The sequence below is a fragment of the Aotus nancymaae genome, unplaced genomic scaffold (assembly GCF_030222135.1).
Source record: "Aotus nancymaae isolate 86718 unplaced genomic scaffold, 86718_ANA_hifiasm-v0.15.2.pri h1tg000014l, whole genome shotgun sequence".
Taxonomy (NCBI): Eukaryota; Metazoa; Chordata; class Mammalia; order Primates; family Aotidae; genus Aotus; species Aotus nancymaae.
Genome location: NW_026988425.1, coordinates 9,526,787 through 9,544,283, shown reverse-complemented (window position 1 = coordinate 9,544,283; position 17,497 = coordinate 9,526,787). Strand labels below are relative to the sequence as shown.

Genomic DNA, 17,497 nt, shown 5'->3' with positions numbered 1-17,497 from the left:
CTCCTAGGATAAAAGAGAACCATTTGCATTTGGACCAGGGCAGAAATGGCACTGCGTGTTTCAAGAGCACATGTTATCATTTTCCATGTGTCCAATCCAATGGTTGCAGCCACATGTATGCAAATGCATATTAAACTATATTTGACCATGCATCTTTTGAACAAAGTATAGCCAGTGAATGCCGTTCAGTTTGGAATGAATAAAACTTCTGATCCCCATATGGTAAACTTATGTTTTGAGAACTCTTCTATAGCACAATAAAAATCTGAACTGTCAGAGTCACTAAGTGATGGAAAAGGAATAACTAAATGTACAGGGAAAGACTCCAGAAAAGAAATTTGTATCTTATTTTTTTCTAAATAAGTCATCCACAAATATGTTTCAGGAAAACTGTATGATTTAGTGAATAGAACACTCAAAATTCTCATGTAGAGATCACAGGTATGGGCCCTAGTTACCTCACTGAATGACTGGATGTAGGCAGATGACTATTATGGTTCCAATTACTAAATATGAGAAATAGAAAATACATCGTTGCCTTTCTATAATAGTCCATAACTATTACAGCACACCCAATGTGACCAAACCCCATCTGAAGCTCACTTCATTAATAACCGAGAACTTGTGGGTTCATTTAAATGTCAAGGCCGGTGGTAAGTGAGGGCTGATTCTAGGGCTGACATATTCTGTGCAGAACATGGTCTTTCTCTCTCTTTTCTAGGCACTTCTGTCCTCTGGATGGAATCCATTCTTGGGCAGGCTGAAATCTTTCTCTCTTGGTGACAAGATGGCCAGGAGTTGTGCCAGACAACCATCCTATCTGCAGAGAGCCTGCCCAATGAGAAGTTCTGGGATTAGTTCTGACTTGATGAATTTGGGTCTCATATTTATGCCTGAATATATCTCTTCTGGTCAGGTGAGTGGATACGTTGACTGCCACACCTGGGTTTCTGTGACTACTCCTAGATTCAGTGATGGAGTCAGCCCCAAGCAAGGCCCATAAACAAGGTTAGAGGTGAGTGGTTACTGCAAAGAAAGTCAGGGTAAAGACAAGGGGACAAATGCCTGATGGGCAGTAAATGGCAGCTGTTCGCATTTTATTTCTGAACCATTGAAAGGAATCTTCGCCCTCACTGTGGGTATTAAAATAGGAGGCAGTGCTGCTTAATGGCTAAATGTATGCATAGCATTTGAAATCAGATTGTGGTCCACAACTTGGAAATGCTGCTTTTTAACTGCATGACTGAGGGCAATTTCCAGACCTCTGTGCACCTCAACTTAATAATCTCTAAAGTGGAAAGAATACTGATTTCATAAAGTTGTCAAGAGGGCAAATTGATGCCTTTCAATTGTTTAGCATTTTAAGCACTAAATAAATGGTAAGTATTCTGCTTCTTCCCAAATGCCTCTGGCACCAGAATTTTTCACTGTGAATTCTTTCCATCCCACAAAAAAACAGATAATTCCCATGCTGTTTAAATTGTTCTGGTGCATAGAAATAAGAAAAGCTTAACAATCTTTTGATAAACCCAGCATAACACAGATAATCAAATTTATTAAATATAGCACGAATAAAAATCTACAGACCAATCTTCCTTATGAGTAAAGAGGAAAAAATTCTAAATGAAACAGCAAATAGAATCAGTCATACATAAAGAGATTAGGAAACCATGACTAGTACTCGTTCCGCAGTTGCTCTCAGGAATGCAAGCGTTGACCCACCTACTCTGCTCTCACAGGGGTTTCCCTCCACAAAGAGATGGCATCAAACAGGACAGTCGAAATGACATGAATGCACGAAATGTGGCTTCTTATTTATAGTGCTCAGATACTCCAGCTACCAATCTCATCCCTACATAATTTGATCAAACCTCGTGGCTTTCAATATCCTCTATATGCTAGCAAATTCCAATTGCATATTTCCAAACTTTACAGTTCCCACAAACTCCAAACTTATCATCCACTACATAATAACATCTCTACCGGCAGTAGCCACCTCAGGAGCATGTCCACGCAGAGCTCTTGATTTTAACCTTCCTTCAACTTCGTCTTTCTTGAAAAATGGCTCCATTGCTCACCAGGGGATAATGCCAATGGCCCAAGAGTAATTCTTGATTTCTTTCTTTCCCTCACTTCCCCATCAGAACCAACTGAATTTTCTGTTCATTTTGCCATCAAAATTTTTCCCAACCCAGCCACTTCTTCCCATCTTGACCACCAACCTAATTCAAGCTAACGACACGCCTTGCCCAGTCTACTGCATCAGCCTTCAAATTGTTCTTTCTGCTTCCACACTTGCCTCCTCCAACCCCCAAGTATGTTCTCCAGAGTAAATGCTTTTTTTTAAATAACAGCAGTCAGAGTAAACATTGTAGGATGTAAATGTGATTGTAACAAAATTTCTCCCTCAGCCAGACACTGCAGTGGGTTCCCGTTAGATTGAGGTGAGTTGGAGTCCCTGTGCCTGCCCCTCTAACTTCCTCTCTGCTCTTCCTGGAACTGCTCCACATGTTGCAGGGCTGCTGGGCTTTTTCTGGAATTCTGCAAGCTCTTTTATTGTTGGAATGGGGACCGGGGATTCTATTTCCTCCTCTCTCTGCCTGATGTGTTCATCTCTGGACCTTCCATCCAGGTCTTTTATCACCTCCTCTCTGGGGAGGTCAGGCTTTCCTGAACACACTTTCTAAAACAGCACCTCTTTCTGCTTTACCTGGATTGTTTATTTCTTCACTTGTTTAACTCTCATCTTCCCCATTACAGTGTAATTTCCAAGATGACAGAAGCTTTTTCTTGTTCATTACTACAGTCATGCACCGTATAACACCATTTAGGTCAACAGTGGACTGCATATACAATGGTGCTTCCATAAGATTATAACGGAGCTAGAAAATTTCTAACACCTAGTGACATCAAGGCCATTGTTATGTCCTAGCACACTTTTTTTTATGAATTTAGGGTGGCCTAAGTGTCTGGTGTTTATAAAGTCTACAGTAGGATAATATCCTAGGCCTTCAATTCACTCAACACTCACTCACTGACTTACCCAGAGCAACCTCCAGTCCTGCAAGCTCCATTTATGGTAATCGCCCCATACACATATTACATTTTTTAATCTTTTGGACCATATTTTTACTGTACTTTTTCTATGTTAAGCTATACAAATAATAAATAAATAATTACTATTGTGTTATAACTGCCTACAGTATTCAGGACAGTAACATGCTGTATGGATTTGTAGCCTAGGAGTAATAACAGACAATACCATACAGCCTAGGTGTGTAGTTAGGCTATACCATCTAGGTGTGTGTAAGTGCACTCTATGATGTTTGCACAATAATGAAATTGCCTGTCAGTTAATTTCTCAGCAAGTATTTCCTATCCCTGTGATTAAGCAATGCATGGCTGTAAATGCTGTAGGCTTAGAACAGTGCCTAGTTCATAAGACACACAATAAGTTTGTGGTGGAGTATGGGAGGGAAGGAGGAAAAGAGGAGGGATAAAAAGGAAGAGAAGGAAGAAAAAAAAGGGAAGAAAGAGAGAGAGAGGAAGGGAATAAGCAAGGGAAGATTTGAAATTCCACAGAGGAGCTCAGTTTAGAGCTGAGGACAAAATCGTGAGGACTAGAGACTATTCCCATGATTCAACTGCAGCATCTGTGGCTTCTGCTTCCTCATTGTAACTAACAAGGGATTCTTGTTTGTAAAGCACTTTGAGTTCTTTATGTAGAAGACTTAAATTCAATGTATTGCACTGCTCCATTATTCTATTTGCTGCAATGCAAATACATCTCAGAATATTGAGTGGAGTAGGAAAAAGCACAGAAATATATTACGAGAATAAATTGAGCAAGGGAAGGGACAAGTATATGAAAGTGACCTGAATATTAAAGACGAAAATTTTAGCCCAAAAGATCAACTGCAAATTCAAGTGGAGAGTAGCAAATGAATGGATTTGAAGAATGATTAGTCTGAAAGCGTCTGGTGCTTTTTAACCAAGATGTTGTGAATTTTAAATGAAATAAATTCCAAATAGGCTTTACAAGGGCTGAGCTCTGCTACAGGGAAGATTCAGAAAGGATGCCTGGGTTGGTTTGCTCTGGGTCTATTTCTTTCTTATTTGAGTGATCTGATTAAAAACACAACAATGTTAATACATGCGCATGTTTCTTAAAGCAGGAATTGTTCCCTTGATAATGAAGTGGGAAGGCCCACTTGGGAAATGTACTAAAACCACCACTCAATTCCATGATGACTCTAATACCAAAGCAAATGCCCAAGTGCTGCTAGAAAGCAGAAAGATGAACATTACAGCCTCTACCTGATGAAAAGATTTCCAACGTCAATCTAACTGCTTGTGAAAAAAAATCACACTTGCTTTTGAGGAGCTAAATGATTTGAATATAAATAAGCAACTCTTTCCGCCTGTCAGTTACCTCAAGAATATTTAGTGCTGTCTCCTTTAATGATTGCTCATTACAGATGAGTGCAAGTGAACGGATTTAATCAGGGTAATACAGGGTAATAATCATGTGAATTTCTCCACATCAGGTCTTGTCCCATCTGTTCCAAGCCATTTGTCCATGTAAAACTGTCAACGTTCCGAGCCACTGACTGACAGGTGAGGCCAGACATGTACGTTTTTCATCTGAGAGCCAGAAATTCTCTGATGTGTCCTTCTCATTAAAACAAACTATTTAAAGACCTAAAAGGATTTTATACTCAGGACCATTGTTTAAAAAATTGTATTCATTGTGTTGATTGTTAAAATATTTAGTTCACTCTTGCTTAGTGCAAGAGCATGACCAACGTCTGTGGCTTGACTGAAGCAGTAGAATCCTCAGAGGAAGGCTGGAGAACATGTACAGGGAGCTTTCACCCCAGCACTGAAAGGAGGCTGACTCAAGAAGCAAAAGGCAGCCTTAGTGTAGCAGTCACATGAATGCTGCACCCTACAGACATCTCTTATTCTTCCATCCTTCAGGGTAAGAAGAGCAAGTCTAAAGAGAGCGAGGAATGGTAAATCTTTGGCAGCCTCTGTGTGTGCTCATGGAAGAGACAGTGACAGAAATTATGTAATGAAAAAAATGTAGCACAAGCCTTTTGAGTTTTTACTTTTCAGTCCATGGGATTCCCATGTCAGAAGACCCATTCTACACGAGATAGATTTCTCTATGAAGAATTGTCTCTTCTCCCCAAGCTAGTTCTAACAAAAGTTATAAAGAATATCTGAGACCCAAATGGCCCCTGAAGATACTAGAATCCAAATGACAAATAGCATGCTAATAAACAGAACTAGACATTGTTATTTCATTGAAGTCTTTGGTGCAATATGTGTCATCTCTGCTAGTTTTCTGTCAGTGCTGAAAAACTGTATTGCTACTCTAGACTCAGGATGTGAAATTTTTTTTTACTTCCCCCCTTTAGTGTTCCTGTTACTTTTTTTGCAGTACCAAAATGCCCAGACCTTGCTGAAGGTGTACACCAAGGGCTCAGTACATAAATGTCATGGCGATATGACAGCAAACAGGGATGAGCTCCATGCTGGTATTATGGCCTGGGTTCTCTAGGAAGAGAGAGAGCTAGAAAACAATGACTCTTTTTCAAAGTGACTTGGTAATATTTATTTTTCTTTTCCTCCCTTATATGATTGAGTCTGGTTATACTTACAAACCCACCATATGTTAAACACCGAATGAATTAATGAATGAAGAGTGCAGAAGATGAGAAGAAAGCACAGATCTGCTTCACAGAGCTGAGTCTCACAGGGCACAGGAGGGTTCACCAAGATTTGCAATAGAAAGAACAGGTGCAATGATAGAAGCTTGATTGAGAAACCAAGGAAGTAGCAGTAACTGCTCTTCTGAGAGTTCTTGGCTTCCTTACAAGCATACCTCATTTTATCATTTTATTGCACTTCACTTTATTGTGCTTCACAGATATTGTGTTGTGTGTGTGTGTTTTTTTTTTAAGAAATTGAAGGTTTGTGGCAACTCTGTGTCAAGCAAGTTTATTGGTGTCATTTTTTTTAATAGCGTGTGCTCTCTTCATGTCTCTGTCATATTTTGGTAATTTGTTCAGTATCTGAAAATTTTATTTTTTTGTATCTGTTGTGGTGATCTGTGATCAATGATCTTTGATGTTCCTATTGTAATTGTTAAGGGACACTACCAACTGTGTCCATACAAGATGGAGACTTGATTGATAAATGTGTGTGTATTCTGATGACCTGCTACCTGGTTGCCCCATTGCACTCCTTCTCCTTGAGCCTCCCTATTCCCTGACTTACAAAAATATTAAAATAAGGCCAATTAATAACCCTAACATGGCCTTTGAGTGCTCAAGTGGAAGGAAGATTTGCATGTCTCTTATTTTAAATTAAAAGTTAGAAATGGTTAAGCTTAGTGAGAAAGGCATGTTGAAAGCCATGATAGGTCAAATTCTTAAGTTGTGAATACAAAATAAAACTGTTTGAAGAAAATTAAAAGTGCTACTCCAGTGAACACACAAGTGATGAGAAAATAAAATTGCTTTATTGCTGATATGAAGAAAGTTTTAGGGGTCTCATACAAAATCAAACCAGCCATAACATTTCCTTAAGCCAAAGCCTAATCTAGAGCAAAGCTTTAACTCTTCAATTCTGTGAAGGCTGAAAGAGGTGAAGAAGCTGCAGAAGTTTGAAGTTTGCAGAGATTGGATCATGAAGTTTAAGGAAAGAAGCCATCGCCATAACATAAAAATACAAGGTAAAGCAGCAAGTGCTTGTGTAGAAGCTGCAGCAATTCAGAAGATTTAGCTAAGATCAGAGATTGGGGGAAGATGGCAGATAAAAGATGGGCCTAATGTGCATCTTCCACATGGATGGCAGAACAGTGTGTGGAGACTCACACCATGATCTTTTCCTCTAACAATCACTGTAGGAACATGCGAGGAAAACCAAAATAATTCACAGATCCTGTGAAAGAAGTGGCTTGCAACTGCAAATTCCACAAAACAGGCAAAAAACTGAGTTCCCAAAGCATGAGGGGAGAAAACCTGCTTCTAAACACATATACCTACTGGGGAATCTGAAAATCCAGATCACAGGAGAAGAATTTAACCTTACCTAGGGATAAAATGGATTTAGCAAGTTATGCCAAGTATAAAAGTAGAAGTAGCAGCAGGAAGTGCCTCGCATGCACTCCCAGTCCCCAGCTTGAGCCCAGGGAAGCCATCATTGACTCTATCTCACAGGGGCCCTTGGGGAAGGCAACCAATTCAATTGAGAAGGGGTTGCTGGGTGAAGGAAGTTCCCATCAGAAATTGTTAATGGTTTTGACTGGGCATGAATTTTCTTGAGTGGAGTCTGGGGGATGAGCGGGAGCTGCTGCAGATATGAGCAAGCACAGTAGCTACTGTCAATGGAGTGGGCAGTTGGAGAGGGGCTAGGTCAAGCCTGAGAACCACCACCCCCATTCCCCACAATGGCTGTGGTGAACCCCACCCAAGGAGAGTCTGATCCCAGATACACCTAACCCTGCCTCAACCTGATGATATTTCCCTACCTTCCCTGGTAGCCAAACACAAGACACTGAAACTCCTGGGAGTTTTATGGCCCTAACTATCACACAAGAAACCAAAATAATTACCCTGGCTATCTTAGGACAAGCTTAGAGCCTCCTACTACTATTGCAGCTGGTGCTCTCTTGAAAGTGTCACCTCCTGGCTGGAGGGCAACCAACTCAGGCCATTAAGGCAACTCAGAAAAGAATAACCCTGACCCCAGGAAAGATAAGACAACACCTAATTCCACTGCCTGCAACATCCTGGCTATGCAGAAGCCCTGGGTCTGTCCACATGACAACTTCACTGGAAGTATAACCAGCATTCAAGAAAGCCAGCACACTAAACCTATCTACAACCAAGGATTATCACAGAGTCTACTTCACTTCCCTGCCACCTTCACAGAGCAGGAGCTGTTAGCCACGTCTTAGAGACCTGAAGACAGACCACCTCACAGAACTCTTTGCAGACATCCCCTGATACCAGCCCAGAACTTGATAGCCTAGTTGGGTGGCTAAACCCAGAAGAGCAACAACAATCGCTGCAGTTAGTCCAGCTATAGGAAGCCCCATCCCTAAGGAAAGAAAAAGAGTACCACATCAAGGGATTATCCCCATGGGACAAGAAAATCTTAACAGCAGGCCTTGAGTTTTAGACCTCTCTACTGAAATAGTCTAACCAAGTGATAAGGAACCAGAAAAGTAATTCTAGTAATATGACAAACAGGTTTCTATAACACCTCAAAACATCACATGCACTGGCTCACCAGTAATGGATCCAAACCAAGAAGAAATCCCTAAAGAGCCAGATAAAGAATTCAGAAGGCTGATTATTAAAGTACTTAAGAAGATACCAGAGAAAGGTGAAGACCAACTTTAAAAAATTGTAAAAATATAGGATATGGATGAAAAATTATCTAGAGACATGTATATCATTAAAACAATAACAAGTTCTGGAAATAAAAGACACACTGAGAAATACAAAATGCACTGGAAAGTTTCAACAATAGAATTGAACAAGTACCAAAACTTTTATAAGCCAGAAAGTATTGGAGTTCCATTTTTAGCCTCCTGAAGCAAAGTAATTGTTAGCCAAGAATTTTGTACCCAGCAAAACTAAGCTTCATAAATGAAAGACAGATAAAGTATTTTTCAGACAAACAAATGCTAAGAGAATTTGCCATTATTAAGCCAGCACTACAAAAAGTGCTTGAAGGAGTTTTAAATCTTGAAACAAAACCTTGAAATACACCAAAATAGAATCTCCTTAAAGCATAGGTCTCACAGGGCCTAAGTACCTCACATCTCAATACTACCATTGAATGTAAATGGCCTAAAAGCTCCACTTAAAAAATACAGAATGGCAGAATGGATAAAAATCCACCAGCTAAGTATCTGCTGTCTTCAAGAGACTCAGCCAATACATAAGAACTCACTTAAGGTAAAGGGGTGGAAAAAAGATATCCCATGCAAATGGGCACTAAAAGCAAACAGGAGTAGCTAGTCTTAGATCAGATGAAACAGACTTTAAAGCAACAACAGTAAAAAAGAGACAAAGAGGGATATTATATTTATCATTATAATGATAAAATGGATAGTCCAACAGGAAAATATCATAATCCTAAATATATATGCATCTAGCACTGGAGATCCCAAATTTTTAAAACAATTACTGCTAGACTTAAGAAATGAGATAGATGAGGGACTCCAATACTCCACTAATAGCACTAGACAGCTCACCAAGACAAAGTCAACAAAGAAAAAATGGACTTAAACTCTACCCTAGAACAAATGTACTTAACAGATATTCACAGAACACTCTACCAAACAACTGCAGAATATGTATTCTTTTCTTCAGTATATGGAACATTCTCCAAGATAGACCATATAATGGGTCACAAAACAAGTCTCAATAAATTTAAGAAAAGAAATTGTATCAAATACACTTTCAGACCACTGTGAGATAAAGCTGGAAATTAACTCCGAAAGGAACCCTCAAAACTATACAAATATGTTATAGTAAATAATCTTCTCTTGAATAATCTTTGGGTCAGCAATAAAATCAAGATAGAAATTTTAAAAAATTCCTTGAGCTGAACAATAATAGTGAGACAACTTACCACAGAAATACAAAAAATCATTTAAGGCAACTATGAACACCTTTACACATACAAACTAGAAAATCTAGAGGAGGGGGATGAAATATACAATCCTCCCAGATTAAGTCAGAAAGAAATAGGAACTCTGAACCGACCAATAACAAGTAGCAAGATTGAAATAGTAGTAAAATAATTACCAAGAAAAATGCCCAGGACCAAACGGGTTCACAGCTGAATTCTATCAAACATCCAAAGAAGAATTGGTACTAATCTTACTAAAACTATCCCAAAAGACAGAGAAAGAGGGAATCCTCCTTACATCATATTAATATCCCTGATAAACGTAGATGCAAAAGTTCTCAACAAAATACTAGCTAACCCAATTCAACAGCATATCCAAAAGATAATCCACCATGATCAAGTGGGTTTTATACTGGGGATCGAAGGAATGGCTTAACATACACAAGTCAATAAGTGTGATATACCACATAACAGAATTAAAAACAAAAATCACATAATCATCTCAATAGATGCAGAAGAATTTAACAAAATCCAGCATCCCTTTATGATTAAAACCCTTAGCAAAATTGGCATATAAGGGACATACCTCAATATAATAAAAGCAATCTATGACCAACCCACAGCCAACATTATACTGAATGGGGAAAAGTTGAAAGCATTCTCCTTGAGAACTGGAACAAGACAAGGATGTCCACTTTCACCACTTCTATTCAATAGTACTGGAAGTCCTAGCAAGAGCAATCAGACAAGGGAAAGAAATAAAGAGAATCCAAATCAGTAAAGAGAAAGTCAAACTGTTGCTGTTCACCAGTAATATGATTATGTATCTAAAAAACCCTAAAGACACATCAAAAAAGCTTCCTAGATCAGGTAAATGAATTAAGTAAAGTTTCAGGATACAAAACCATCATACGCAAATTAGTAGAACTGCTATATGCCAACAATGGGCAAGCTGAGAAACGAATCAAGAACTCAATCCCTTTTACAACAGCCACAGAAAAATAAAATACTTAAGAATATACCTAGTCAAAGAGGTGCAAGATCTCTACAAGAAAAAATATGAAACACTGCTGGAAGAAAAAATCTATGACACAAACAAATGGAAACACATTCTATGCTCATGGATGGGCGGAACTAATATTGTGAAAATGACCAGACTGCCAAAAGCAATCTACAAATTCAATGCAATTCCCAACAAAATACCACCATCATTCTTCACAGAACTAGAAAAAACCTAAAATTCATATGGAACCAAAAAAGAGACCACATAGCCAAAGCAAGACTAAGCAACAACAACAACAACAAAAAAAAAAACTGGAAGCATCACATAACCTGATTTCAGGAGGTATATATAGATATACATACACACACCATGGAATACTACTCAGCCATAAAAAATGAATGAGACCTACTGCTCAGAAAAGAAGAGTACTATTTTAAAAATAGTATTGCTCATTGGCAGTACATCTAGTTACTGAAGAGTTTTGATGGAGATGTACAAGGAAATTAATGTTGTTTTCATTCCTGCGAATGTAACATTCATTCTGTAACACATGGATAAAGAAGTAATTTTGACATCCAGGTCTTATTATTTATGAAATACTTTTCATAAGGCTACAGTTGCCGTAGATAGATAGTATTTTCTCTGATTTACCTGAGCAAAGTATATTGAAAACTTTCTGGAAAGGAGTCACCATTTTAGATACCACTAAGAACATTTGTGATGCACGCAAGGAGGTAAGAAAAAAAATCAACAATAACAGGAGTACAAAATAATTTGATTCCACCCCTCCTGGATGACTTGGAGGGGTTCAAGACCTCAGTGGAGGAAATAGCCAGACATTGTGGTGAACTAGAATTAGAAGTGGCACCTGAAGAGGAGACTGAATTGCTGCAATCTCATGATGAAGTTTTTAAGAGATGAGGAAGTGCTCCTTACAGATGAGCAAAGAAAGTAATTTCTTGAGATGGAAACTGCTCCTGATAAAGAAGTTGTGAACATTGTTGAAATGACAATAAAGGATTTAGAACATTTCATAAACTTAGTTAATAAAGTAGTGGCATGGCTTGAGAGGACTGATTCCAATTTTGAAAGTTCTACTGGTGGTAAAATGCTGTCAGACAGCATCACGTGCTCCAAAGAGGTCTTTTGTGAAAGGAAGAGTTCATCAATGTACAAAATTAATTGTTGTATTATTTTAAGAAATTGTCACAGCCACCCAACCTTCATCAACCACCGGCCTGATCAGTCAGCAGCCATCAACATTAAGGCAATGACTGATGGCAATCAGATGGTAACTAGATCCACCAGCAAAAAGATTGACTCACTGAAGGCTCATATGATCGTTAGCATTTTTTGGTAATAAAGCATTTTCAATTAAGTCATGTATATATTTTTTAAGACATAGTGCTTTGCATACTTAATAGACCACAGTTCAGTATAAACATAATTTTTATATGCACTGGGAAACCGAAAAGTTAGTGTGACGGGCCTTATACCAATATTCTTTTATTTTGGTGGTCTAGAATTTAATGCACAGTTTTATGGAAGTGTGCTTGTATTTCATAGCTGGATGCCCTTACAGTTTTGTTTTTCTAGCCTGCAGAATGTGAAATTACAAAGTTTCTTCTTCTTTCTACTGGATGGAGAACAAGACTCATCTTCCTGGCGTGCTTGGATTTGGATTTATTCTGATGGCATCTGCTCATGAACACTTCCCTTGGTGCTTTCTTAAAGATGATCCTGTCTCTTCCTTCCCCTCACCTCACTGTTGTTGTGTCAGGAAGAACAAAGTGGAGTCCAATATGGCACAGACGGTCCTATTCAGAGAAGAGCCGTAGAAGAACCTACAGATTCACTTTCACTTCTATTTTTTTAAATATGGCTTCCCTTCCAGTTTTCTAGAAATAAATCTTAAGTATTCTTTATGACATGTTTAGACAAAGTAACACATGTTCATTAAGACATATGCCTCATTATCAGGTCTGCCAGGTATATTTTGATTAAGTGCTAAGATGGAGAAGCTTTAATTCTCCCAATGTTTCTTAAATTGGTCCCCACTTCGTGTTCCGGTGGTGAATTGTCTAAAGAACTAACTTGGCTGGGAGCGGTGGCTCATGCTTATAATTCTAATACCTTGAGAGGTAGAGGTAGGAGAATTGCTTGAGGCCAGGAGGTTAAGGTCAGCCTGGGCAACAAAGCAAGACTCCATATCTATGAAAATTTTCAAAAAGCTGTCAGCCGTGGTGGTGCATATAGTCCTAGCTACTCAAAAGGCTTGAGGCAGGAGGATTACTTGAGCCCAGGAATTTGAGGCTGCAGTGAGCTGTGACTGCACCACTGCACTCCAACTTAGATGAGAAAGCAAGACTCTGTCTCTAAAGAGAGAGAACTAACTTAGTTTTATATCACATTATATATATGGCTCACTCTGCCTTTACTCTTGAAATGCCTGGAAGATAGAAACTATAGTTCATCTACCTTTGTCTCCTCATAGTGGTTCTTCCACTTTTGGACATTCGGCAATGTCTAGAAACATTTTGGGTGTTACAGCCTGGAGAGGGCATCTAGTGCGTAGAGGGCAGGAACGTGGTAGACACTCTACATTTCCTGCATTGCACAGGACAGCCCCTGCCCCAACAAAGAATTACCCAGCCCAAAACGTCAATAGTATGAAGATCGAGAAAACTCACTTCAGCATTACAGGTAGCATGGTCTGCAGATTAAGAAATACCAATTTAATTTTTCATAGTGTGTTACAGAGTGAAAACGACAAATTTAATCCTGTACTATTTTATCTTTACTTTTCTCCCACAACAACCAGCTCATGTCATAAAACTCATAGTTTTGAAAAAATAAAAGAGATGAAGTTTTAACCCCTGAATCATCCTGCAGATGCTTATCAGAGTGAACAGTGCTGAGTGCTGGTCTTCATTTCATTGCACCTTCCTTTCCTGTAGGACTGTGACCTGGTGCACACACGTATGTGCAAGCCTAATTACTTTGCCTTTATACTTAGTGATACTTTTGTTTTATTATGCATATTTTGTTCTATAACTATTTTATAGATAGTTGAATTGAATTGCTCACCCATCGCATATTAGAGATCTACTCAGGAGTCCTTTGTTGCTGGTTGTACTATGTCATCATAACACAAGTGAAAATTTCAAAAATACATATTTTTAAAGAATGCACAGATAACATTAAGTAGAATCACACCTGTAGGCAAAATCAATTATTTGTAATAGAGATGAGGAATTGAGTACCTTTTGCTAATTACTATGGAGAAGCTGTTCTCCCAGCCCCTCTGAAGGTGTCTGATTCCATGATTTGCCTGTGATGACTTTGAAAGCTAGGTAAAACTGTAAAATGCAAAAGCCATCAATAAGAGGCAAATTGTTGCAGAGTATCTCTTCCTTATTTGACTGTCTCAGAACTAAATTGAGAAAGCAGTGACATAAACAAATGCACCCCACCTTCCTGACTCGTGCCTTTATTGTCTTGTTCTCCAGAGGAGTCCCGATTCAATTGAAGAAAAGCGTGACTAACCAAACCTGTCCAAAACTCTAAAACTTTATTATTTTTAAGTCAATAATTTTTTTCTTCCTAAAATGCTGGAGTCTGACCTCATTACCTGCTTTCTTCTTTCAGTGATACAATTTCTTCTTGGGATTTTCATGAATGGCATCATTGTGGTGGTAAATGGCATTGACTTGATCAAGCACAGAAAAATGGCTGCAGTGGATCTCCTTCTTTCCTGCCTGGCACTTTCCAGAACTTTTCTGCAGTTGTTCATCTTCTACATTAATCTGGTTGTTCTCTTCTTGATGAAATTAATCATGTATCCTGAGAGTTTTATAATTATCATGTTTATAAACGAATTGGAACTTTGGCTTGCCACATGGCTTGGCGTTTTCTACTGCACCAAGGTTTCCAGCGTCCCTCACCCACTCTTCATCTGGTTGAAGATGAAGATATCCAAGTTGGTCCCATGGATGATCCTGGGGTCTCTGCTGTATGTATCTATCATTTGTGTTTTCCATACCAAATATTCAGTGTTTTTTGTTCCACACAGCCTCCTGAACTTTTTCTCCCAAAATGCCACAGTTCAAATAGAAGATATACCTGCTATACAGATTTCCTTTTTTGCCACTGAGCTCTTAGTGCCACTGCTTATTTTCCTTCTTGCTCTTCTGCTCTTGATTTTTTCTTTGGGGAGGCACGCCTGGCAAATGAGAAACACAGTAGCCAGCAGCAGGGTTCCTGGCAGGAGTGGCCACATCAGCGCATGGCTGTCCATCCTGTCCTTCCTAATCCTCTATGTTTCCCACTACATGATGAAAGCTTTTCTCTATTGTATACGGTTTCACATCAGAAGGTTCATCTTTATGCTCTGCATCCTTGTGATTGGCACATACCCTTCTGGACACTCTCTCATCTTATTTTTAGGAAATCCTAAATTGAAACAAAATGCAAAAAAGTTCCTCCTCCACAGTAAGTGCTGTCAGTGAGAGAGAACTCTGATCAGTTCAAAAGAACCCATGATTCAGTGACTTACCCACGCATGCGACGCTTCCCTCAGCCAGACAAAGCAGCCTGGTTCATAAACATACAAAACATCCCCTTCAGGCTGTTTATCCAGCCTGAGGTATTTTCATAGATTTGGTACTTTTTCAAACAGCTAAACTGATTTTCAAAGCACAACATATGTTGATGGATTACATCAATGTCAATATCCTGGTTATGGTTTTGTACTATCATCTTGCAAGTTGTTACCACTGGGGAAAAGTGAGTAAATTGTTCAGGAGTCTTTCCGTATTCCTTCTTAAAAATGCATTCAAATCTACAATGATTTCAACATAAAATGTTTGATGAAACAGAAAAGCACATGTTTGAATTTCCGATGTGAGAAGGACACATGAATGCTCTATGGTCCATGTCTATCTGATGCGTAGTCTTAGATGGTTTATCCTGACCTTAATGGGCTGACTATCCATTTCTTGTCTATCTGGATATTATTTCTGCTCTGCTTGTTGGAGTCACAGGCAATGGAGCCATTCTTTCTCCTCAGATCACAAACGAAGTGAGAACAAGCAGGCCTTCTCCATCCTTATGAGCATATTCTCCTACTTCATCATGCAGAGAACTTAGATGCCTTGGTGACATGTCCAATCAACTGATAAAAGGGGAGACGGAGGAGGAGGAGGAGGAGGAATGGAGGGCTGAATGCTTGTTTTCCATTTTCCCTAGCTGTGCACTCTGAACAGACAATAACTTCAAAGATGTTTCATTTTGTATCTGTGTGCCTGACTTTGAGACTCTTTCAACCAAGGATGGTAATTTGGAACTCCTCCTGCATTGCATGTCCTCCCAACGAAGCAATGTCAGTAGATGGGTTAGCTGGGGGTGCCTCCATCTGCTTGAAGTCACAAATGCTTTTTCTGTTTGATTGATGATGTTGAATACTAAGATGATAGATAGATATATAGATAGGTAGATAGATAGATAGTGATAGAGATATAGATATATTATAGATATAGATATACTTGTATATTTCCAAAACAGCTTCAGAACCCTTTCACTTCCAGACAAGTAAATAAAGTAAAAAATGTTCTTAAGCTTAGCTGTAACTTGTAGTTCAGGCGTGATGATGCAAAGTAGGTTGAGGTTTAGATCTGTCAATCACCAGTAATAGGAACCCAAATACAGCTTTTCTAAGCCAAGCCACGCAGGCCTGGTTATAATACACCATTGAAGGATTTTGCTTCAGAAGATTCAGGGACGTACTTATCTTCTTGGGCATGGGAACTAAGAGCTGAGGGTACTCTCAACTTCCCACAGGTTTCACACTTCATTCCCCAAGGAGCAATATAACAGTCTCCATCTTCCTGCTATCTCATTTTCCCATGTCCCACTAGGTAAGAAGGTTTGTAGCTAATCGCACACTCCGGAAGCCAGCTGTGGGAAGATCAGTTGTATCCTGGATGTAATTATTTCTTTTGATGGGGGGAAAGGACAAGGAACAGTCACTTTTATTTTTCTCACATCTCAAGTTCAGGGAATATCCTGTTCCTTGAATCTGTGATACGTGTACCCGAAAGAGTGGGAGCAACTTCAAGCATTCAGAGAGAAATTTATCAGTATACAACTCTCACGTTTTTTTTTTTCTGGTATTAAATTCTGATTCTATTTCAAGCAATTCCTGCTTCAATAATGTTCCCTAATTAGATAAATATTAAGGTATGACTAGCATTGTATGCTGTTATCAAGAATTGTTTTAAAAACGAATTCATAATAAAACAAACTATTCTAAAACCATTTTCATTGTCTACTTTCCTAGAAGTATATTTCTTCCAGAAACGTTGCCTAGCTGTTGAGTTGATGAGTATTGGGTAGGACACTAATTGCTCAAATTTAGAAGTAGAACAGACCGAGCCTTTGTCTCTCTGGAGCCACGCTTATCTGCACTCCCCAGCCTTGCCAGCTTGCTTTTGTCCTCATCGAGCAGTGGGTTGACCTCTATCATGGTGCAACATCTTTTTGTACCCACTCTTGTACTTTTAGAGATGGGGCTGGACATTATGGCCCTGGGGCATCTTGGCTGTGGAATCACATGCCCATAGGTGAGGCTGGCTGACTGCTGATTGCAGGATGTGGTGGTGCCACACCTCCTCTACATCCTGTGGCTTCCTGAGGAGATTCAACACCCACTGCTCAGTTAAGTGGCTTCTGGCTGTGGCTTCCAAATAGACTCTGCACCAGGAGGCAGACTCTCACTGAAACGGAACCCAGCAGTCTTATTCCATTCCACTTTAGATCAGGATTCAATGAGCAGTTCCA

General features: G+C 39.2%; 1 protein-coding gene across 1 annotated transcript; it reads left to right on the top strand.

The window, feature by feature from the left end:
- Positions 1–872: 872 nt before the first annotated feature.
- Positions 873–16,972, top strand: TAS2R1 (taste 2 receptor member 1). Its single transcript, XM_012475231.2, has 2 exons — positions 873–916; positions 14,309–16,972. The coding sequence occupies exon 2, from the start codon at positions 14,335–14,337 to the stop codon at positions 15,166–15,168; it is 834 nt and encodes a 277-aa protein (XP_012330654.2). The 5' UTR covers positions 873–916; positions 14,309–14,334; the 3' UTR covers positions 15,169–16,972.
- The last annotated feature ends 525 nt before the right edge of the window (positions 16,973–17,497 follow it).